Source organism: Trichomycterus rosablanca, chromosome 4 (genome assembly GCF_030014385.1).
Source record: "Trichomycterus rosablanca isolate fTriRos1 chromosome 4, fTriRos1.hap1, whole genome shotgun sequence".
Classification (NCBI taxonomy): Eukaryota; Metazoa; Chordata; class Actinopteri; order Siluriformes; family Trichomycteridae; genus Trichomycterus; species Trichomycterus rosablanca.
The window spans coordinates 38,030,103-38,054,510 of record NC_085991.1 but is presented as its reverse complement, the minus strand read 5'-3'; the positions used below and the strand labels follow the sequence as shown (position 1 = coordinate 38,054,510).

At 43.0% G+C, this 24,408-nt stretch overlaps 1 protein-coding gene across 1 annotated transcript in view; it reads right to left on the bottom strand.

Annotated features, from left to right (window-relative positions):
- The window catches only part of usp12b (ubiquitin specific peptidase 12b), a 30,909-nt gene extending 13,661 nt beyond the window's left edge, over positions 1–17,248 (bottom strand). Inside the window, exon 1 of the mRNA XM_062994257.1 lies at positions 17,004–17,248. Coding sequence (XP_062850327.1) covers positions 17,004–17,051 — 48 coding nt within the window. The 5' untranslated portion in view covers positions 17,052–17,248. The remainder of the gene's footprint in view (positions 1–17,003) is intronic.
- Between the last annotated feature and the right edge of the window lie 7,160 nt (positions 17,249–24,408).

Sequence of the window (24,408 nt, the reverse complement as noted above, 5' to 3'; positions counted from 1 at the left end):
TTATCACTGCAGGGGCCATGGTATTGCGCAATCTATGATCGGCTGTGTGTCATTTACAGCTTTCAAGCATAGTGCACTCAGACTTCGGTCCCTCTTTTAGCATTTAGCAATTCCCATTGATTTTAATGCATCCGTTAGCCTTGAAGCTAACGGATATAAATATCTTTTTTTCTGTTGCAACGCGAATGATATGACGCTCCCTGCTAAGTGTAACTGCAGTATAATTTCATTCTGTGCAGCGTTTTCATCTTAAAAATCACTAATACCTTAGTTACAGACCAAAATAAGTCAGATTTTTTGGCGGCCGCCATTTTCTATTCTCAGAACGGGCTGAAGATGCCGCCTACGTCATCACGTTGACGTTCTGTGGAAAGCCAAAGGTGTCAAGATTTTTGTCCAAAAATTCGGGCAAAAACGGGCATAAATGCCACACGGATGGGCGTATCCGGATGATTTTTTGGATTTGGGCGCTAATTAATGACCCGGTCGATCAAGGGTTGGAACGGCGTTGATAGCTCGAAATTTTTTTCAAAATGAATGGGAGTCAATGGGGCAAAACGGGCACCTTAAAACGGGCACTGTGCCCACAGTGTTGGTTCGATCCAAAAGCTGTATACAAGCAGTCCATTCCCGTATGGGCCGGACGATTTGGCACTGGAACGGGGTCGATATCTCGAAAATTGCGGACGAAGAAAGGGAGACAAAAAACGGGCGGAATGGCAATAATATATTGAAAACGAAAATAACAATAACAATAGTGTGCTTGCATTCTGCAATCACACTAACTAGAGAGTGCATTTCCGGAGAAAATGCGAGTGTGATTGCCGTGTGCCGGTTGGCGGGCGTGCGCAGGTCGGGGGCGCGCATGTGTTTAGAAGTGGTGCGGTGCGTGGGGTGTGAATACTTTCTCCCAGACAGGCCACTGTATCTGTGCACAAGCTGTGCTGTGAGCACAAGTTCACTCTGGGTGGACGGGCGTGGCAGGTCGGGGGCGCGCATGTGTTTAGAAGAGGTGCGGTGCGTGGGGTGTGAATACTTTCTCCCAGACAGGCCACTGTATCTGTGCACAATCTGTGCTGTGAGCACAAGTTCACTCTGTGTGTGTTTGAAAAGCTAAACTTGTAAATAAATGCATTTGTGCACTTTTTTACTGCTTACAAATCACTGCGCATTCATTTATATGTGAAAATAAGTGCAGCGGCCATTGTTTTTGAGCACAATCTGAGCGGGGGGGAGATTTACAGTTTTACAGGCAGAAATGCACTAATTCTGGTGCACTTCCACATGAAATAGTTCCGGTTTCGGTCCCTGTGTTAGCGGTTAGCCCGTTACCATTGGTTTAAATGCAATCGTTAGCATTGAAGCTAACGAAAGTAAATATCTTATTTTTGGAGGCAACGCGATCGATTTAACTTTAATTCCCAAGTGTAAGTTCCCTATAATTTCCTTCTGTGTAGTGTTTTCCCCTTAAAATTCAGTAATATTTGAGTTACAGACAAAAATAAGTCTGTTATTGAAGCGGCGGCCATTTTAATTTTCGTGATCGGCCGTGTTACATTTCACTGTGTTTCCAGACACAAGTTCACTCGTTGTAGTGCACTTCCACTGGATTGGGACACGTCCACGCTCCCTACGCTATAGCTTTAGCGATTCTCCATTGATTTCAATGCATTGGTTAGCGTTTGAGCTAACGAATCCACATATCTTTAGTTTTTGGTGCAACGCGATTGATTTAACCTTGAATTCCAACTGTAACTGGCATATAATTTCATTTTGTGTATCGTTTTCACCTGAAAATTCAGTAATATTTGAGTTACAGACCAAAATATGCCCGTTTTTTGATGGGCAGCCATGTTTTTCGGTCAGAACGACCTGGAAGTTTCAGGATACGTCATCACGTTGACGTGTTATGGAATCCCAAAAGTGTCATAATTTTGGTGCCAAGTTTTGTAGAAAAGCGGGCATAGCTGGCACACGGATGGGCGTATCCGGATGATTTTTTGGATTTGGGGTCCAATTAATAACCCGGTCGATCAAGAGTTGGAACGGCGTTGATAGCTCGACATTTTTAAAAAAATGAATGGGAGTCTATGGGAAAAATTTGCCCGGAAAAACTGGCACTGTGGGCACACGGTTGGTCCGATCCAAAAGCTCTATACAAGCAGTCGATTCCCGTATGGGCCGGACGATTTGGCGTTGGAACGGGGTCGATATCTCGAAAACTGCGGACGAAGATAGGGAGACAAAAAACGGGTGGAATAATAATAATAACTAGAGAGTGCATTTCCGGAGAAAATGCGAGTGTGATTGCCGTGTGCCGGTCGGCGGGCGTGCGCAGGTTGGGGGTGCGCATGCGTTTAGAAGTGGTGCGGTGCGTGGGGTGTGAATACTTTCTCCCAGACAGGCCACTGTATCTGTGCACAAGCTGTGGTGTGAGCACAAGTTCACTCTGGGTGTGTTTGAAAAGCCAAACCTGTAAAAAAATGCATTTCTGCACGTTTGTACTGCTTACAAATCAGTACTCATTCATTTACATGTGATTATCACTGCAGGGGCCATGGTATTGCGCAATCTATGATCGGCTGTGTCTCATTTACAGATTTCAGGCATAGTGCACTCAGACTTCGGTCCCTCTTTTAGCATTTAGCAATTCCCATTGATTTCAATGCATCCGTTAGCCTTGAAGCTAACGGATATAAATATCTTTGTTTCTGTTGCAGCGCGAACGATATGACGCTCACTGCAAAGTCTAACTGCACTATAATTTCATTCTGTGCAGCGTTTTCATCTTAAAAATCACTAATACTTTAGTTACAGACCAAAATAAGTCAGATTTTTTGGCGGCCGCCATTTTCTATTCTCAGAACGGCCTGAAGATGCCGTCTACGTCATCACGTTGACGTTCTGTGGAAAGCCAAAGGTGTCAAGATTTTTGTCCAAAAATTCGGGCAAAAACGGGCATAAATGCCACACGGATGGGCGTATCCGGATGATTTTTTGGATTTGGGCGCTAATTAATGACCCGGTCGATCAAGGGTTGGAACGGCGTTGATAGCTCGAAATTCATTTCAAAATGAATGGGAGTCAATGGGGAAAAACGGGCACCTTAAAACGGGCACTGTGCCCACAGTGTTGGTTCGATCAAAAAGTTGTATACAAGCGCTCTATTCCCGTATGGGCCGGACGATTTGGCGCTGGAACGGGGTCGATATCTCGAAAACTGCGGGAGAAGAAGCACGGACAAAAAACGGGCAGAATAATAATAATATATTGAAAACGAAAATAACAATAACAATAGTGTGCTTGCATTCTGCAATCACACTAACTAGAGAGTGCATTTCCTGAGAAAATGCGAGTGTGATTGCCGTGTGCCGGTCGGCGGGCGTGCGCAGGTCGGGGGCGCGCATGCGTTTAGAAGTGGTGCGGTGCGTGGGGTGTGAATACTTTCTCCCAGACAGGCCACTGTATCTGTGCACAAGCTGTGGTATGAGCACAAGTTCACTCTGGGTGTGTTTGAAAAGCCAAACCTGTAAAAAAATGCATTTCTGCACGTTTGTACTGCTTACAAATCAGTACTCATTCATTTACATGTGATTATCACTGCAGGGGCCATGGTATTGCGCAATCTATGATCGGCTGTGTCTCATTTACAGCTTTCAAGCATAGTGCACTCAGACTTCGGTCCCTCTTTTAGCATTTAGCAATTCCCATTGATTTTAATGCATCCGTTAGCCTTGAAGCTAACGGATATAAATATCTTTTTTTCTGTTGCAACGCGAACGATTTGACGCTCACTGCTAAGTGTAACTGCACTATAATTTCATTCTGTGCAGCGTTTTCATCTTAAAAATCACTAATACTTTAGTTACAGACCAAAATAAGTCAGATTTTTTGGCGGCCGCCATTTTCTATTCTCAGAACGGCCTGAAGATGCCGCCTACGTCATCACGTTGACGTTCTGTGGAAAGCCAAAGGTGTCAAGATTTTTGTCCAAAAATTCGGGCGAAAACGGGCATAAATGCCACACGGATGGGCGTATCCGGATGATTTTTTGGATTTGGGCGCTAATTAATGACCCGGTCGATCAAGGGTTGGAACGGCGTTGATAGCTCGAAATTTTTTTCAAAATGAATGGGAGTCAATGGGGCAAAACGGGCACCTTAAAACGGGCACTGTACCCACAGTGTTGGTTCGATCCAAAAGCTGTATACAAGCAGTCCATTCCCGTATGGGCCGGACGATTTGGCACTGGAACGGGGTCGATATCTCGAAAATTGCGGACGAAGAAAGGGAGACAAAAAACGGGCGGAATGGCAATAATATATTGAAAACGAAAATAACAATAACAATAGTGTGCTTGCATTCTGCAATCACACTAACTAGAGAGTGCATTTCCGGAGAAAATGCGAGTGTGATTGCCGTGTGCCGGTCGGCGGGCGTGCGCAGGTCGGGGGCGCGCATGCGTTTAGAAGTGGTGCGGTGCGTGGGGTGTGAATACTTTCTCCCAGACAGGCCACTGTATCTGTGCACAAGCTGTGCTGTGAGCACAAGTTCACTCTGGGTGGACGGGCGTGGCAGGTCGGGGGCGCGCATGTGTTTAGAAGAGGTGCGGTGCGTGGGGTGTGAATACTTTCTCCCAGACAGGCCACTGTATCTGTGCACAATCTGTGCTGTGAGCACAAGTTCACTCTGTGTGTGTTTGAAAAGCCAAACCTGTAAAAAAATGCATTTCTGCACGTTTCTACTGCTTACAAATCAGTACTCATTCATTTACATGTGATTATCACTGCAGGGGCCATGGTATTGCGCAATCTATGATCGGCTGTGTCTCATTTACAGCTTTCAGGCATAGTGCACTCAGACTTCGGTCCCTCTTTTAGCATTTAGCAATTCCCATTGATTTCAATGCATCCGTTAGCCTTGAAGCTAACGGATATAAATATCTTTGTTTCTGTTGCAGCGCGAACGATATGACGCTCACTGCCAAGTCTAACTGCACTATAATTTCATTCTGTGCAGCGTTTTCATCTTAAAAATCACTAATACTTTAGTTACAGACCAAAATAAGTCAGATTTTTTGGCGGCCGCCATTTTCTATTCTCAGAACGGCCTGAAGATGCCGTCTACGTCATCACGTTGACGTTCTGTGGAAAGCCAAAGGTGTCAAGATTTTTGTCCAAAAATTCGGGCAAAAACGGGCATAAATGCCACACGGATGGGCGTATCCGGATGATTTTTTGGATTTGGGCGCTAATTAATGACCCGGTCGATCAAGGGTTGGAACGGCGTTGATAGCTCGAAATTCATTTCAAAATGAATGGGAGTCAATGGGGAAAAACGGGCACCTTAAAACGGGCACTGTGCCCACAGTGTTGGTTCGATCAAAAAGTTGTATACAAGCGCTCTATTCCCGTATGGGCCGGACGATTTGGCGCTGGAACGGGGTCGATATCTCGAAAACTGCGGGAGAAGAAGCACGGACAAAAAACGGGCAGAATAATAATAATATATTGAAAACGAAAATAACAATAACAATAGTGTGCTTGCATTCTGCAATCACACTAACTAGAGAGTGCATTTCCGGAGAAAATGCGAGTGTGATTGCCGTGTGCCGGTCGGCGGGCGTGCGCAGGTCGGGGGCGCGCATGCGTTTAGAAGTGGTGCGGTGCGTGGGGTGTGAATACTTTCTCCCAGACAGGCCACTGTATCTGTGCACAAGCTGTGGTGTGAGCACTAGTTCACTCTGGGTGTGTTTGAAAAGCCAAACCTGTAAAAAAATGCATTTCTGCACGTTTGTACTGCTTACAAATCAGTACTCATTCATTTACATGTGATTATCACTGCAGGGGCCATGGTATTGCGCAATCTATGATCGGCTGTGTCTCATTTACAGATTTCAGGCATAGTGCACTCAGACTTCGGTCCCTCTTTTAGCATTTAGCAATTCCCATTGATTTCAATGCATCCGTTAGCCTTGAAGCTAACGGATATAAATATCTTTGTTTCTGTTGCAGCGCGAACGATATGACGCTCACTGCAAAGTCTAACTGCACTATAATTTCATTCTGTGCAGCGTTTTCATCTTAAAAATCACTAATACTTTAGTTACAGACCAAAATAAGTCAGATTTTTTGGCGGCCGCCATTTTCTATTCTCAGAACGGCCTGAAGATGCCGTCTACGTCATCACGTTGACGTTCTGTGGAAAGCCAAAGGTGTCAAGATTTTTGTCCAAAAATTCGGGCAAAAACGGGCATAAATGCCACACGGATGGGCGTATCCGGATGATTTTTTGGATTTGGGCGCTAATTAATGACCCGGTCGATCAAGGGTTGGAACGGCGTTGATAGCTCGAAATTCATTTCAAAATGAATGGGAGTCAATGGGGAAAAACGGGCACCTTAAAACGGGCACTGTGCCCACAGTGTTGGTTCGATCCAAAAGTTGTATACAAGCGCTCTATTCCCGTATGGGCCGGACGATTTGGCGCTGGAACGGGGTCGATATCTCGAAAACTGCGGGAGAAGAAGCACGGACAAAAAACGGGCAGAATAATAATAATATATTGAAAACGAAAATAACAATAACAACTAGAGAGTGCATTTCCGGAGAAAATGCGAGTGTGATTGCCGTGTGCCGGTCGGCAAGCGTGCGCAGGTTGGGGGTGCGCATGCGTTTAGAAGTGGTGCGGTGCGTGGGGTGTGAATACTTTCTCCCAGACAGGCCACTGTATCTGTGCACAAGCTGTGGTGTGAGCACAAGTTCACTCTGGGTGTGTTTGAAAAGCCAAACCTGTAAAAAAATGCATTTCTGCACGTTTGTACTGCTTACAAATCAGTACTCATTCATTTACATGTGATTATCACTGTAGGGGCCATGGTATTGCGCAATCTATGATCGGCTGTGTCTCATTTACATCTTTCAGGCATAGTGCACTCAGACTTCGGTCCCTCTTTTAGCATTTAGCAATTCCCATTGATTTCAATGCATCCGTTAGCCTTGAAGCTAACGGATATAAATATCTTTGTTTCTGTTGCAGCGCGAACGATATGACGCTCACTGCAAAGTCTAACTGCACTATAATTTCATTCTGTGCAGCGTTTTCATCTTAAAAATCACTAATACTTTAGTTACAGACCAAAATAAGTCAGATTTTTTGGCGGCCGCCATTTTCTATTCTCAGAACGGCCTGAAGATGCCGCCTACGTCATCACGTTGACGTTCTGTGGAAAGCCAAAGGTGTCAAGATTTTTGTCCAAAAATTCGGGCAAAAACGGGCATAAATGCCACACGGATGGGCGTATCCGGATGATTTTTTGGATTTGGGCGCTAATTAATGACCCGGTCGATCAAGGGTTGGAACGGCGTTGATAGCTCGAAATTCATTTCAAAATGAATGGGAGTCAATGGGGAAAAACGGGCACCTTAAAACGGGCACTGTGCCCACAGTGTTGGTTCGATCCAAAAGCTGTATACAAGCGCGCTATTCCCGTATGGGCCGGACGATTTGGCGCTGGAACGGGGTCGATATCTCGAAAACTGCGGGAGAAGAAGCACGGACAAAAAACCGGCAGAATAAGAATAATATATTGAAAACGAAAATAACAATAACAATAGTGTGCTTGCATTCTGCAATCACACTAACTAGAGAGTGCATTTCCGGAGAAAATGCGAGTGTGATTGCCGTGTGCTGGTCGGCGTGCGTGCGCGTTTATCCGAACGCCGTATCTAAGCTGGGAACAGCGTCGACGTCCGGACGTCTCAGAAACGGGCGTGGCAGACGGGCGGGGCTGCGTATGACCGTGCTGTATCCAAGTCGGGGTGTCATCAGTGGACTAAACAAATTAGAGTTGGAACGGCGTTGATATCTCGAAATATTAAAAAAGTGGGCGTGGCAGGCGGGCGGGGCTGCGTATGACCATGCTGTATCCAAGTTGGGGTGTCATTAACTGGCCAGATGATTTACAGTTGGAACGGTGTTGATATCTCGAAATATTAAAAAATGGGCGTGGCAGCTGGGCGGGGCTGCGTATGACCATGCTGTATCCAAGTCGGGGTGCCATCAGTGGGCTAAACAAATTAGAGTTTGAACGGCGTTAATATCTTGAAATATTTAAAAAGTGGGCGTGGCAGGCGGGCGGGGCTGCGTATGACCATGCTGTATCCAGGTTGGGGTGTCATTAACTGGCCAGATGATTTACAGTTGGAACGGCGTTGATATCTCGAAATATTAAAAAAGTGGGCGTGGCAGGCGGGCGGGGCTGCGTATGACCATGCTGTATCCAAGTTGGGGTGTCATTAACTGCCCGGATGATTTACAGTTGGAACGGCGTTGATATCTCGAAATTTCCAAAAAATTAATGGAAGTGAATGGGGCTGAAAACCGGGCGTGGCAGGTGGGCGTGGGTTCGAGTCCCCATGCTGTATCTGAGTCGGGGTTACATCAGTGGGCTGTACAATTTAGAGTTGGAACGGTGTCGATATCTCAAACTTTCAAAAAATGAATGGAAGTAAATGGGGCTCTTATAGGTTAAATAAAGGTTATAGAAATAACCATTAAATAACCATTCAAAAAAAATTAATGGAAGTCAATGGTATTGCGCAATCTATGATCGGCTGTGTCTCATTTACAGCTTTCAGGCATAGTGCACTTACACAGTGCTCACACTTCGGTCCCTCCTTTAGCATGTAGCCATTGCCATTGATTTGAATGCATTCGTTAGCCTTGAAGCTAACGGATATAAATATCTTCTTTTCTGTTGCAACGCGAACGATTTGACGCTCCCTGCTAAGTGTTACTGTCTTATAATTTCATTCTGTGCAGCGTTTTCACCTTAAAAATCACTAATACTTTAGTTACAGACCAAAATAAGTCAGATTTTTTGGCGGCTGCCATTTTCTGTTCTCAGAACGGACTGAAGATGCCGCTACGTCATCACGTTGACGTTCTGTGGAAAGCCAAAGGTGTCAAGTTTTTTGTCCAAAAATTCGGGCAAATACGGGCATAAATGCCACACGGATGGGCGTATCCGGATGATTTTTTGGATTTGGGCGCTAATTAATAACCCGGTCGATCAAGGGTTGGAACGGCGTTGATAGCTCGAAATTTTTTTCAAAATGAATGGGAGTCAATGGGGAAAAACGGGCACCTTAAAACGGGCACTGTGCCCACAGTGTTGGTTCGATCCAAAAGCTGTATACAAGCGCTCTATTCCCGTATGGACCGGACGATTTGGCGCTGTAACGGGGTCGATATCTCGAAAACTGCGGGAGAAGAAGCACGGACAAAAAACGGGCAGAATAATAATAATATATTGAAAACGAAAATAACAAGAACAATAGTGTGCTTGCATTCTGCAATCACACTAATAATAATAATAATGATAATAATAATAATAATAATAATAATAATAACTAGAGAGTGCATTTCCGGAGAAAATGCGAGTGTGATTGCCGTGTGCCGGTCGGCGGGCGTGCGCAGGTCGGGGGCGCGCATGCGTTTAGAAGTGGTGCGGTGCGTGGGGTGTGAATACTTTCTCCCAGACAGGCCACTGTATCTGTGCACAAGCTGTGGTGTGAGCACAAGTTCACTCTGGGTGTGTTTGAAAAGCCAAACCTGTAAAAAAATGCATTTCTGCACGTTTGTACTGCTTACAAATCAGTACTCATTCATTTACATGTGATTATCACTGCAGGGGCCATGGTATTGCGCAATCTATGATCGGCTGTGTCTCATTTACAGCTTTCAGGCATAGTGCACTCAGACTTCGGTCCCTCTTTTAGCATTTAGCAATTCCCATTGATTTCAATGCATCCGTTAGCCTTGAAGCTAACGGATATAAATATCTTTGTTTCTGTTGCAGCGCGAACGATATGACGCTCACTGCAAAGTCTAACTGCACTATAATTTCATTCTGTGCAGCGTTTTCATCTTAAAAATCACTAATACTTTAGTTACAGACCAAAATAAGTCAGATTTTTTGGCGGCCGCCATTTTCTATTCTCAGAACGGCCTGAAGATGCCGTCTACGTCATCACGTTGACGTTCTGTGGAAAGCCAAAGGTGTCAAGATTTTTGTCCAAAAATTCGGGCAAAAACGGGCATAAATGCCACACGGATGGGCGTATCCGGATGATTTTTTGGATTTGGGCGCTAATTAATGACCCGGTCGATCAAGGGTTGGAACGGCGTTGATAGCTCGAAATTCATTTCAAAATGAATGGGAGTCAATGGGGAAAAACGGGCACCTTAAAACGGGCACTGTGCCCACAGTGTTGGTTCGATCAAAAAGTTGTATACAAGCGCTCTATTCCCGTATGGGCCGGACGATTTGGCGCTGGAACGGGGTCGATATCTCGAAAACTGCGGGAGAAGAAGCACGGACAAAAAACGGGCAGAATAATAATAATATATTGAAAACGAAAATAACAATAACAATAGTGTGCTTGCATTCTGCAATCACACTAACTAGAGATGTGCATTTCCGGAGAAAATGCGAGTGTGATTGCCGTGTGCCGGTCGGGCGGGCGCGTATCCTAATGCTTTATCCAACTCGGGGTGTCATCAGTGGGCTTTACGATTTAGAATTGGAACGGCGTCGATATCTCGAACTTTCAAAAATTGAATGGAAGTGAATGGGGACAAAAACCGGGCGTGGCAGTTGGGCGTGGGTTCGAATTCCCATGCTGAATCTGAGTCGGGGTTACATCAGTGAGCTTTACGATATAGAGTTGGAACGGCGTCGATATCTCGAACTTTCAAAAAATGAATGGAAGTGAATGGGGACAAAAACCGGGCGTGGCAGGTGGGTGTGGGTTCGAATCCCCATGCTGTATCTAAGTCGGGGTTACATCAGTGAGCTTTACGATATAGAGTTGGAACGGCGTCGATATCTCGAACTTTCAAAAAATGAATGGAAGTGAATGGGGACAAAAACCGGGCGTGGCAGGTGGGCGTGGGGTCGAATCCCCATGCTGTATCTGAGTCCGGGTTACATCAGTGAGCTTTACGATATAGAGTTGGAACGGCGTCGATATCTCAAACTTTCAAAAAATGAATGGAAGTGAATGGGGCCGAAAACCGGGCGTGGCAGGTGGGTGTGGGTTCAAATCCCCATGCTGTATCTGAGTCGGGGTTACATCAGTGAGCTTTACGATATAGAGTTGGAACGGCGTTGATATCTCGAACTTTCAAAAAATGAATGGAAGTGAATGGGGCCAAAAACCGGGCGTGGCAGGTGGGCGTGGGTTCGAATCCCCATGCTGTACCCCAGTCGGGGTTACATCAGTGGGCTTTACGATTAAGAGTTGGAACGGCGTTGATATCTCGAACTTTCAAAAAATGAATGGAAGTGAATGGAACAGAAAAACCGGGCGTGGCAGGTGGGCGTGGGTTCGAATCCCCATGCTGTATCTGAGTCGGGGTTACATCAGGGGGCTTTACGATTTAGAGTTGGAACGGTGTCGATATCTCGAACTTTCAAAAAATGAATGGAAGTGAATGGGGACAAAAACCGGGCGTGGCAGGTGGGCGCGGGTTCGAATCCCCGGGCTGTATCTGAGTCGGGGTAACATCAGTGAGCTTTACGATATAGAGTTGGAACGGCGTTGATATCTCGAACTTTCAAAAAATGAATGGAAGTGAATGGGGCCGAAAACCGGGCGTGGCAGGTGGGCGTGGGTTCGAATCCCCATGCTGTACCCAAGTCGGGGTTACATCAGTGGGCTTTATGATTTAGAGTTGGAACGGCGTCGATATCTCGAACTTTCAAAAAATGAATGGAAGTGAATGGAGCAGAAAAAACGGGCGTGGCAGGTGGGCATGGGTTTGAATCCCCATGCTGTATCTTAGTCGGGGTTACATCAGTGGGCTTTACGATATAGAGTTGGAACGGCGTTGATATCTCGAACTTTCAAAAAATGAATAGAAGTGAATGGGGCTGAAAACCGGGCGTGGCAGTTGGGCGTGGGTTCGAATCCCCATGCTGTACCCAAGTAGGGGTTACATCAGTGGACTTTACGATTTAGAGTTGGAACGGCGTTGATATCTTGAACTTTCAAAAAATGAATAGAAGTGAATGGGGCTGAAAACCGGGCGTGGCAGTTGGGCGTGGGTTCGAATCCCCATGCTGTACCCAAGTAGGGGTTACATCAGTGGACTTTACGATTTAGAGTTGGAACGGCGTTGATATCTCAAACTTTCAAAAAATGAATGGAAGTGAATGGGGCTGAAAACCGGGCGTGGCAGGTGGGCGTGGGTTCGAATCCCCATGCTGTATCTGAGTCGGGGTTACATCAGTGAGCTTTACGATATAGAGTTGGAACGGCGTTGATATCTCGAACTTTCAAAAAATGAATGGAAGTGAATGGGGACAAAAACCGGGCGTGGCAGGTGGGCGTGGGTTCGAATCCCCATGCTCAGTGGGAAGTAAGCGTATCTAAATGCTGTATGTGAGTGGGGTTACATCAGTGGGAAGTGAGCGTATCTAAATGCTGTATAGAAGAGCTACAGTGTGTGTTTGGGGGACGGGGGGGGTAAATACTTTATCTTTAAATCCTAGCTCTCGATTTGAGTATAGGAAAATCCCATTCTAAAAAATGAATGGAAGTCAATGGGACCAAAAAACGCTACAAAAGCGGGCGTGGCGGGCGAACGCGCGGGCGTATCAAAAAGTTGTATACAAGCGTTCCATTCCCGTATGGGCCGGACGATTTGGCGCTGGAACGGGGTCGATATCTCGAAAACTGCGGGAGGAGAAGCACGGACAAAAAACCGGCAGAATAATAATAATAACTAGAGAGTGCATTTCCGGAGAAAATGCGAGTGTGATTGCCGTGTGCCGGTCGGCGTGCGTGCGCGCTTATCCGAACGCCGTATCGAAGCTGGGAGCAGCGTCGACGGGCCGGACGGCTCAGAGTCGGAACAGCGTCGACGTCCGGACGTCTCAGAAACGGGCGTGGCAGATGGGCGGGGCTGCGTATGACCATGCTGTATCCAAGTCGGGGTGTCATCAGTGGGCTAAACAAATTAGAGTTGGAACGGCGTTGATATCTCGAAATATTAAAAAAGTGGGCGTGGCAGGCGGGCGGGGCTGCGTATGACAATGCTGTATCCAATTTGGGGTGTCATTAACTGGCCAGATGATTTACAGTTGGAACGGTGTTGATATCTCGAAATATAAAAAAATGGGCGTGGCAGGTGGGCGGGGCTGCGTATGACCATGCTGTATCCAAGTTGGGGTGTCATTAACTGCCCGGATGATTTACAGTTGGAATGGCGTTGATATCTTGAAATTTCCAAAAAATGAATGGAAGTGCATGGGGCTGAAAACCGGGCGTGGCAGGTGGGTTTGGGTTCGAGTCCCCATGCTGTATCTGAGTCGGGGTTACATCAGTGGGCTGTACAATTTAGAGTTGGAACGGCGTTGATATCTCGAACTTTCAAAAAATGAATGGAAGTAAATGGGGCTCTTATAGGTTAAATAAAGGTTATAGAAATAACCATTAAATAACCATTCAAAAAAAATGAATAGGAGTCAATGGTATTGCGCAATCTATGATCGGCTGTGTCTCATTTACAGCTTTCATTCATAGTGCACTTACACAGTGCTCACACTTCGGTCCCTCCTTTAGCATGTAGCCATTGCCATTGATTTGAATGCATTTGTTAGCCTTGAAGCTAACGGATATAAATATCTTCTTTTCTGTTGCAACGCGAACGATATGACGCTCACTGCTAAGTGTTACTGGCTTATAATTTCATTCTGTGCAGCGTTTTCACCTTAAAAATCACTAATACTTTAGTTACAGACCAAAATAAGTCAGATTTTTTGGCGGCGGCCATTTTCTGTTCTCAGAACGGACTGAAGATGCCGCCTACGTCATCACGTTGACGTTCTGTGGAAAGCCAAAGGTGTCAAGATTTTAGTCCAAAAATTCGGGCAAATACGGGCATAAATGCCACACGGATGGGCGTATCCGGATGATTTTTTGGATTTGGGCGCTAATTAATGACCCGGTCGATCAAGGGTTGGAACGGCGTTGATAGCTCGAAATTCATTTCAAAATGAATGGGAGTCAATGGGGAAAAACGGGCACCTTAAAACGGGCACTGTGCCCACAGTGTTGGTTCGATCAAAAAGTTGTATACAAGCGCTCTATTCCCGTATGGGCCGGACGATTTGGCGCTGGAACGGGGTCGATATCTCGAAAACTGCGGGAGAAGAAGCACGGACAAAAAACGGGCAGAATAATAATAATATATTGAAAACGAAAATAACAATAACAATAGTGTGCTTGCATTCTGCAATCACACTAATAATATGACTAACGGATAACAATAGTATGATTGCCTTTAGGCAATCACACTAATAGTGTGCTTGCATTCTGCAATCACACTAATAATATGACTAACGGATAACAATAGTATGATTGCCTTTAGGCAATCACACTAATAGTGTGCTTGCATTCTGCAATCACACTAATAACAATAGTGTGCTTGCATTCTGCAATCACACTAATAACAATAGTGTGCTTGCATTCTGCAATCACACTAATAACAAGCTCCTTCAGTACCAGACTCCACCACCCCCTGTGTAAGAAGGAGCGCTACCGCAGGTCCTTTATTCCCGCAGCCATCAGAGCTTACAACAATAATAATATATAACTAGAGAGTGCATTTCCTGAGAAAATGCGAGTGTGATTGCCGTGTGCCGGTCGGCGGGCGTGCGCAGGTCGGGGGCGCGCATGCGTTTAGAAGTGGTGCGGTGCATGGGGTGTGAATACTTTCTCCCAGACAGGCCACTGTATCTGTGCACAAGCTGTGGTATGAGCACAAGTTCACTCTGGGTGTGTTTGAAAAGCCAAACCTGTAAAAAAATGCATTTCTGCACGTTTGTACTGCTTACAAATCAGTACTCATTCATTTACATGTGATTATCACTGCAGGGGCCATGGTATTGCGCAATCTATGATCGGCTGTGTCTCATTTACAGCTTTCAAGCATAGTGCACTCAGACTTCGGTCCCTCTTTTAGCATTTAGCAATTCCCATTGATTTTAATGCATCCGTTAGCCTTGAAGCTAACGGATATAAATATCTTTTTTTCTGTTGCAACGCGAACGATTTGACGCTCACTGCTAAGTGTAACTGCACTATAATTTCATTCTGTGCAGCGTTTTCATCTTAAAAATCACTAATACTTTAGTTACAGACCAAAATAAGTCAGATTTTTTGGCGGCCGCCATTTTCTATTCTCAGAACGGCCTGAAGATGCCGCCTACGTCATCACGTTGACGTTCTGTGGAAAGCCAAAGGTGTCAAGATTTTTGTCCAAAAATTCGGGCGAAAACGGGCATAAATGCCACACGGATGGGCGTATCCGGATGATTTTTTGGATTTGGGCGCTAATTAATGACCCGGTCGATCAAGGGTTGGAACGGCGTTGATAGCTCGAAATTTTTTTCAAAATGAATGGGAGTCAATGGGGCAAAACGGGCACCTTAAAACGGGCACTGTACCCACAGTGTTGGTTCGATCCAAAAGCTGTATACAAGCAGTCCATTCCCGTATGGGCCGGACGATTTGGCACTGGAACGGGGTCGATATCTCGAAAATTGCGGACGAAGAAAGGGAGACAAAAAACGGGCGGAATGGCAATAATATATTGAAAACGAAAATAACAATAACAATAGTGTGCTTGCATTCTGCAATCACACTAATAATATATAATAATATCACTCATTCCTAATCTTTCATGTTGGGTGTAATAACAAGTGCAATATGTAACCTATTCACAATAAGTGCAATAACTTAATATGTTTTGCATATTTTTAATGTATATATTATTTTTTAAGAGTAAATAACTACACACTATGTGTGCAATATTTTTTACTTAGTTGTATTTCTTGTATTCTTGTCTTCATGCTGCTGTAACAAGTTAATTTCCCTATTTCTGACTATTGAAGAACAGGGTGAAAACGGTATGTAGAGAAGCAGATGGACTACAGTCAGTAATTGTAGAACTTTAAAGTGCTTCTATACCACATAGTGTGTAAGTGGAGCTGATAAAATGGACAGTGAGTGTACAAACAAGGAGGAGGTTTTAATGTTAAGGCTGATCGGAGTACTACTCCTACTTCATACATTTACAAACATGATACCATTAAAAATACGTTTGTTTATTTATTTATTTAATTAACAAAAAAACTCGTGAAGCCATCCTACCTTAAATAGAGAGCAAAGTACTCCACAAATGCTCTCGCTGCTTATTTAAACATACTGTTCAGTAATTAGGGGTGGTATGTAATGCAAGCTGATCCACACGGCTAACGGTTGGGAAGCTAGCTTTAGCTTACATGCTAACTGTTTTGGTACACCGCTCACAATGTGTGGTTAGATAAATCCTCATTTGCACCCTAAAACAAGTCATTAAGTCATTAAGACCTCTCCATTATAGAATAATCACTAATAACAAGGACTTTCGGTATATTCAGACTGCTAGCTGTTTACCTTCCTTCCCTGTTAGCTACACTCATGCTACCTTAATGTGCTTCCCAAATTCGGGTGAAAACAAGTTTCTGACCTAAAAGTGAAACGTAAACATTGCCACAGAATCGTTAGTTTTAGACGCCACGTACAAAAACACTCGAGATTTGTACTTAACATTTACCTGTATAACAAGTAAAAGTAAACGATGTTTCAAATTGTAAATGTTTGATAAGAAGTAATAAATAACTTCCTTCGTCACTCATAGGCCATATACAATAGCTTACACATCTAACCTTTAGTTGCATGATATCGATCACTTTAATGTGCCAAAGACTGCAACATAAAACAAGTTAAGTAATCAGCTAACTTAAGGGGAGAACGTGAATGCAAATGCTTTATCATTGCGACTTTCCAATCGGGAAATAACATCCGACGAGCACTTGAATGCAACATAAAAACCGGCTACAGATCCAGTGGATACACACCAGTAAATAAGCGGAGAAAAATAACACTCACCATCGTACAAATCGAGGCGATTTTTCGGACAGTCATCAGTATTTCCATCCGTCTGCCGCCATCCTGGACCGAACCCCAGTTTTAAAAAGCGTGACAGCCGCACAAGGCTGAATTTCCGGGGAAAACCTGTCGCCTGTCCAGCCGCTGTAGACGTGAGGGCGCGTCTTCTCCTGTCACTACGCGATCTTAGTACCTTCCTGCTGGGTCTGCGCCGCGCATGCGCATAATTCCTACGCATGCGTGGTATGCGTAAGACGCAGTTTAAATACTGTAGTACAGTATTCGCTTGTTAAGTGTGACGTCACGCGTCATTTCCGGGGCCAAACGAACCTAATCCATACCTGTCAAGTCTCCCGTTTTGGCCGGGAAACTACCGTATTTGACCCCTCTTTCCCGCCGTCCTCCCATATTAGTATTTTCCCGTAAATTTCCCGTATTATATTATAATTAGTGATGGGTCGGTCGCGATTGATCCGGCTCTAAGAGTCGGCTCTTTAAAGTGAACGACGGGATACGGCTCCTGATCGGGAGCCGATTCGTTTTTTTTTTCGGGTTTTTTTTCTGTTAAAGCCGCACATGATTGGTCAAGATGCGTAGCGGTGTGCACACGAACAGGAGAGAGAGAGAGAGATCCGGTCCTGCTGTCCCCCAGCGCTCAGGGTCTCCAGCACAAACTGGACCTGCTGCAGCAGTACTGTCAGACCTGGGCCCTGACAGTCAACCTCAAAAAGACTAAAATTATGACCTTCCAGAAAAGATCCAGATCTCAGGGAACCAAACACACATATAAATTAGGACATCATGAAATTGAACACTCTAAAAACTATACCTACCTTGGACTAAACATTAGTTCATCAGGAAACTACAACCTGGCAGTGAATGAACTGAGAGAAAAAGCACGCAGAGCTTTCTATGCCATAAAAAAACAAACTTCTGTAGAAATCCCAATCAAAATTTGGCTCAAAATATTTGGCGCAATAATTGAACCAATTGCCCTGTATGGCAGTGAAGTGTGGGGCCCGCTTACACACCAACAATTTAACAAATGGGAACAACATCCAATTGAGACCCTGCACACAGAATTTTGTAAAACAATATTAAAGTTGCACAGACACACCACCAACAATGTGTGCAGGGCAGAATTAGGCCGATACCCACTTATTATTAATATACAAAAAAGGGCAATAAAATTCTGGAATCATCTCAAAGAGAGCGACCCACACTCGTATCATTACAAAGCTCTGCAATACCAAGAGCTGAGCAAAGATACCAGTCCCCTCATCCAACTGGTCCTGAGTCACTGCATTAACACACCATTAACACATACTAACACACCACTAACACAGACTAACACTATTAAGACTCAAGACCAGAACCTAATCAGAACTGATCAAATTACACATGAATTAAAGATAAACTATTTGGCCTATTGGGAAACACAAACTAAACTCCAAAGTAAACTACAATGTTATTTGGCTCTAAATAGACAGTATAGTGTGGCAGATTATCTCAGCACTGTAACTGATCCAAAACTCAGAAACACCTTGACAAGGTACAGACTCAGCGAACACAGCCTGGCCATCGAGACGGGACGACACAGACAGTCCTGGATGCCCAGAGAGGAGAGAGTGTGTCAACACTGCTCTTCAAACCAAATAGAGACAGAGCTGCACTTCCTCACTGAATGTACAAAATACACACAAATTCGAAAACAATTTTTTACCAAAATCAACAAAATTATCCCCAATTTTAATTCTCTCTCAAACCCTGACAAGCTGCCCTACATACTGGGGGAGCACAGAGCGAGCTGCACACTCGCAGCTCTCTACCTACACACCTGCCACCAGGTGAGGGACAGTGAGTGACCTTATACTGTATCCCATACACACTCACACATACTCGCACACACACACCATCATACACACACCATACACACACACCATCAAATGCACACACACACCATCAAATGCACACACACGCGCACACACACACACACTTACAAATACTTTTTCCACACATACATATACACACTTTATATACTTGTTTCAATTTGTTTATGTTAATTTTTTAAGGCTAATTACTAAGGTTATTGAACATCCTTTAAATTAATATGAATGTTTACGTATGCAATTATTATTATTCTTTTTTTTTTTTTCATTTATTATCTAGTTTGTAAATGCGCTTTGGCAATACAAATGTGAATATTTGTCATGCTAATAAAGCACTTTTTGAATTGAATTGAATTGAGAGAGAGAGAGAGAGAGAGAGAGAGAGAGAGAGAGAACTTGATGAAGTTTGACATTGCGCTTTACATACGCAGACATTACACGCTGGAAAGGTGAGGAACATGAGTGAGAGGAAACAGTAAAGTTTGGACACGAGGAGCCCCTTTTACAGACCCACTGAACTGGTGTATTCAGTCTACCCACATCTTATACATGTGATGGCACATAGACTGTGTAATGTAGCAACATCTGTCCCCTCAAAGAGAATCTTTTCAAAAAAACAGGGCAGATGAAAACAGAAGGAGAAACAGGATCTTCGCTAAAGACTTACAAATACCTGGATGCTGCTTATTTTTTTTTTTTGCACATTTTCATTTATACTTTGTTGAGTGATGCTTTGTTGATGTGTTCTTTTACCCTAGATGCAAATGTACAAATAATATACACAATCAGACCTTTTTGTTTAATTGAGATGGGTCTTTGTTTTTGTATTTTATAATTGATTGTTGTAGCACTCTTCCATGTTGAGTATATAAATAAAACAATTTAAATAATAAACATTTGATACAATGTTTTTACATTAGTAATAAATTTTACATGTAATTTGGTAATAAATTAATTTAAGGAACAAAAAAAATCTAAGGAGCCACTTGGGAGCCGAAAGAGCCGGCTCTTTTCAGTGAGCCGAGCCAAAAGAACCGGCTCTCTAAAAAGAGCCGGAATTCCCATCACTAATTATAATTTTAAAAAACATTCCTGTGCCTCTCCAAACTGAAATGTCACTAACCTCGTGAGAACTGCCTCCCAGGCTGCTGCAAGTGGCAGTTCTCACGAGGTTAGTGCGGACAGCGGGAACAAACCTGGAACAGGGAGAGATGGATGGATGCAAGGAGAGATAGGGCAATCCTGCCAAAAAAGTAAAGACTGCATGCAAATATCTAGAGAAATGGGACATCGAATTTACCTTTCTAAAGAGGAGCAGGATGGGGCAGAGTTATGCATTCTGTAAGGTTTGTAACTGTGTTTTCATTTAGGCTGTATTATAAGAATTACATATGTAGGAATGTCCACAGCATTTCAGTGTCAACAAAGGTAGGCCTATCAGATTCTGATAATCTAATTGCAGTTTGTAAGTGGTTCACAGGTGGTTATTTTAGATTTCTTGTAAACCTGTCTTAAAATGTAAGGGATACTGAACCTCGGTTGGGCTGGTGGGACGGCTCGAAAACTTTAAATCCAAAACTTGACAGGTATGACCTAATCGCAAACGCAAACAATATAGCTAAACCTGTGAACCTTTTTATATATATATATTGTAAGATCCATATTGCACTAATTGTAATGATCTATGTTTATTGTCATAAATATTTTCTCTTTGGTTAAAGAATACTTATTTGAGATGACTTGGTATTTCAGCTATTGATGATTTTTCCTGGTAATCAGTGTATGCTGTTATTCATTAGTCCTCTTCGGTGGAGCCTGCGGGGGGCAGAATTGTACTGACTCTATATACTGACAATATTTATCAAATATACGGAAAGAAAGAGGACGTGGAGCAACAGATTTATGATCGTAGTTTTGTTTGTTATACGCCAATTGCGAACATAGTGAGTTTTTATAAGAAACTTGGATTAACGGATAAGTCAATGTAAGAAGAAAGTTAAAATAAATTCTGTTTGTGGAAAACTTAAGGAACTCGTGTTGCTGTCGTTGGAAATTGGATTTACAAACATTACCCGAGTCATAAATGTCTAGTCCTTCTCAATAGCCGTCTGGACGAGAAAAGGTCTTATTATATACATATATTATATATATATTAGAAACATACATTAAGATACAAATAAGACAAGATGTGCAGTACACTAGTGCACTTCAGGTAATCAGAATATCATGAAAAGTTCATGTCATTATTTCATTTCATGTCACCTCATCAAGAGGTAAGCGGTCATATTTTTAATTCATTACATGAAAACTGACATTTCTAACTCTTTGGTTTTACTTTTAATCAGTATAGCTTATAGCTTATATAGTAAAAATCCAGAATCTCACATTATTATATGAAAAAGAAAAAAAAAAAAAGCTTGAAACACGTGTAATGAATATACAATGACAGTTTACCTTTTTACATTGAATTATGAACAAAAATATTACTTCATGATATCTAATCGCAAGGAAAGCGGTAAAAAGACAGTTGGGTCGTTTTTTTTCTCGACTCGGACCTGTTGAAGCAGTACGGCACACAGCACTGTGGCATATTGAAATTACGAGAGACTCGGCCAACTTGGACCCGGATGTGACGTATCATAAGGTCGACACGTCACCACTTAACAAGCGGATTGAAATAATGCGTAAATAAATGACACAACACAGTACTATTTTATTATTAGTAGCATTTTATTATGTTTATTATTTGATGTAGTAGCACTAGCTGTATTATTATTCGTAGTTAAATAATAGTAATAGTAGTTTTATAATTGTTAGTTAAAGTAGTACAGTAGTATACACCGATCAGCCATAACATTAAAACCACCTCCTTGTTTCTACACTCACTGTCCATTTTATCAGCTCCACTTACCATATAGAAGCACTTTGTAGTTCTACAATTACTGGCTGTAGTCCATCTGTTTCTCTACATACTTTTTTTTAGCCTGCTTTCACCCTGTTCTTCAATGGTCAGGACCCCCACAGGACCACCACAGAGCAGGTATTATTTAGGTGGTGGATCATTCTCAGCACTGCAGTGACACTGACATGGTGGTGGTGTGTTAGTGTGTGTTGTGCTGGTGTAAGTGGATAAGACACAGCAATGCTGATTGTTTTATTTTTTTTTCACTTTTTCTCCCACTTTTCCTCTCACTAATGCTGGTCCCTGCTCCTGATTGGGGAGGACGAGGCTGCTCCACGCCCCCTCTGACACATGCACAGCAATCGAACATCTTATTACCTACACTTGACGAGTGCAGTGCAGTACAGCGCCGTGTACGGAGAGCCACACCCTCTACTGCACTCCTTTCCCATCTCTGAGCAGAGGTCGTTATCGCACTAGTCTGAGAGAGAGTCCCCATCCGGCTTAAACCCGCCCCTATCTGAACAACAGGCCAATCGTTGTTCATGTGGTCGCTCAGCCGGCATGCAGAGCCGAGATTCGATACAATGTATTCGAGATCTCAGCTCTGGTGAACAGCGTGTGTTTTACCGCTGCACCACCTGAGCGGCCTCATTGCGTTTTTAAACACCTCACTGTCACTGCTGGACTGAGAGTAGTCCACCAACCAAAAATATTCAGCCAACAGCGCCCCATGGGCAGCATCCTGTGACCACTGATGAAGGTCTTGAAGATGACCAACTTAAACAGCAGCAATAGATGAGTGATCATCTCTGACTTTACATCTACAAGGTGGACCAACTAGGTAGGAGTGTCTAATAGACTGAACAGTGAGTGGACACAGTATTTAAAACCTCCAGCAGCGCTGCTGTGTCTGATCCACTCATACCAGCACAACACACACTAACACATCACCACCATGTCATTGTCACTGCAGTGCTGAGAATGATCCACCACCTAAATAATACCTACTCTGTGGTGGTCCTGTGGGGGGTCCTGACCATTGAAGAACAGGGTAAAAGCAGGCTAAAAAGTATGTAGAGAAATAGATGGATTACAGCCAGTAATTGTAGAACTACAGAGTGCTTCTATATGGTAAGTGGAGCTGATAAAATGGACAGTGAGTGTAGAAACCAGGAGGTGGTTTTAATGTTATGGCTGATCGGTGTATAGCCTACTTACACACTGCATTTTTAATATATTAAAAAACGGTTACTTAGATAATCTGTAATGCTAATTATAAAAAACTGATTTACTTTTTTAATGATAAATAAAAGTTTATACAAAATACTGTATAAACTAATTCATCATTTTTATTAATTATATGCATCCCAATTTTATAAGTATAGCAACCTGGGCTATAGTGACTTATTAAAATTTAGGTATTGATAAACAAGTCATTCATCAAAACAAATTTCAGAAGCATTTAAAAGAACAAAGTTTAAACTTATTATTTGTAGCATGGTCAAAACATGGATACAGTGTACATTATTAATTTAGACTAAAGTTGTTTATAAAATAGGCTTATTTTAAACCTATATGTTTTTTTTAACCTATTTTTCTTATATGTTATTTACTTTTAAAGATAACACTTTTAATTTCTTTCAGAGATAACATTGTGGATTTCTGCAAAGAAACTAAACTCTTGTCTTAACTATTCACAGGACAGGGCAGTGTTATAAAACACATGGCACAATTTGCAAAAAATAGGCACAAATTAAAAATTCCAAGCAGGGATTACGTAATTTATCTGGATTAAGTTGGAGAACTGATGGATAGCTGTCATTTTTTAATGGTAACCTGACCCAATCATGCAGGTTCCTTAATCATATTTAATGTTTTCATTAAAACCATTTAAATTGTCATATTTACTGTTATCTTAAAACTAAATTACTGCAACTCATACCTAGCAGGTCTCCCCATGTCCACTATTAGACCCCTCCAATGTACCTATTGCCACATTTTACCACTGTTGCATTCTCTTTACTGACTTTCTGTAGCTGGTCGCAATAATTTACAAACAACGATGCCTGTCTAGAAAGGCAAATATAGACCAGCTTCCTAACTACCTGAATATTTTACATACATACCATACATTTACAGCAATAGGCAGATGCTTTTTGGTCAATTGAAGTGCTTTGTATTTTCCTCAGCCAGCATTTCCTCACCCAAGTACAAATAGGCTCCAGTCTAACTCACTTTTTTCACTATTTATTGTTGTGTTATTATTGATGTTTATATGCGTAAACAAACATAGATTTGGTTAATGTCTGTTCATATTTGTAAGTACGAAGTGAAAAGACATTATGTGTGTACACCTAAAGTGGATATATGACCTGGAAAAATATGAATAAAAACTTCTTGTGCTAAATACAGGTTTCCTGTCATTGTATACAGTATAACCCAATATACCTGGTTTCCTCCCACAGTCCAAAGACATGCAGTCAGGCTTATTAAAGATACTAAAAGTCCCACTAGGTGTGAGTGTGTGTGTGAATGTGTGTGAGTGTGTTTGCCCTGTGATGGACTGGTGACCTGCCCGGGGTGTTTTATGCCCTCCGTCCAGTGAATTGGA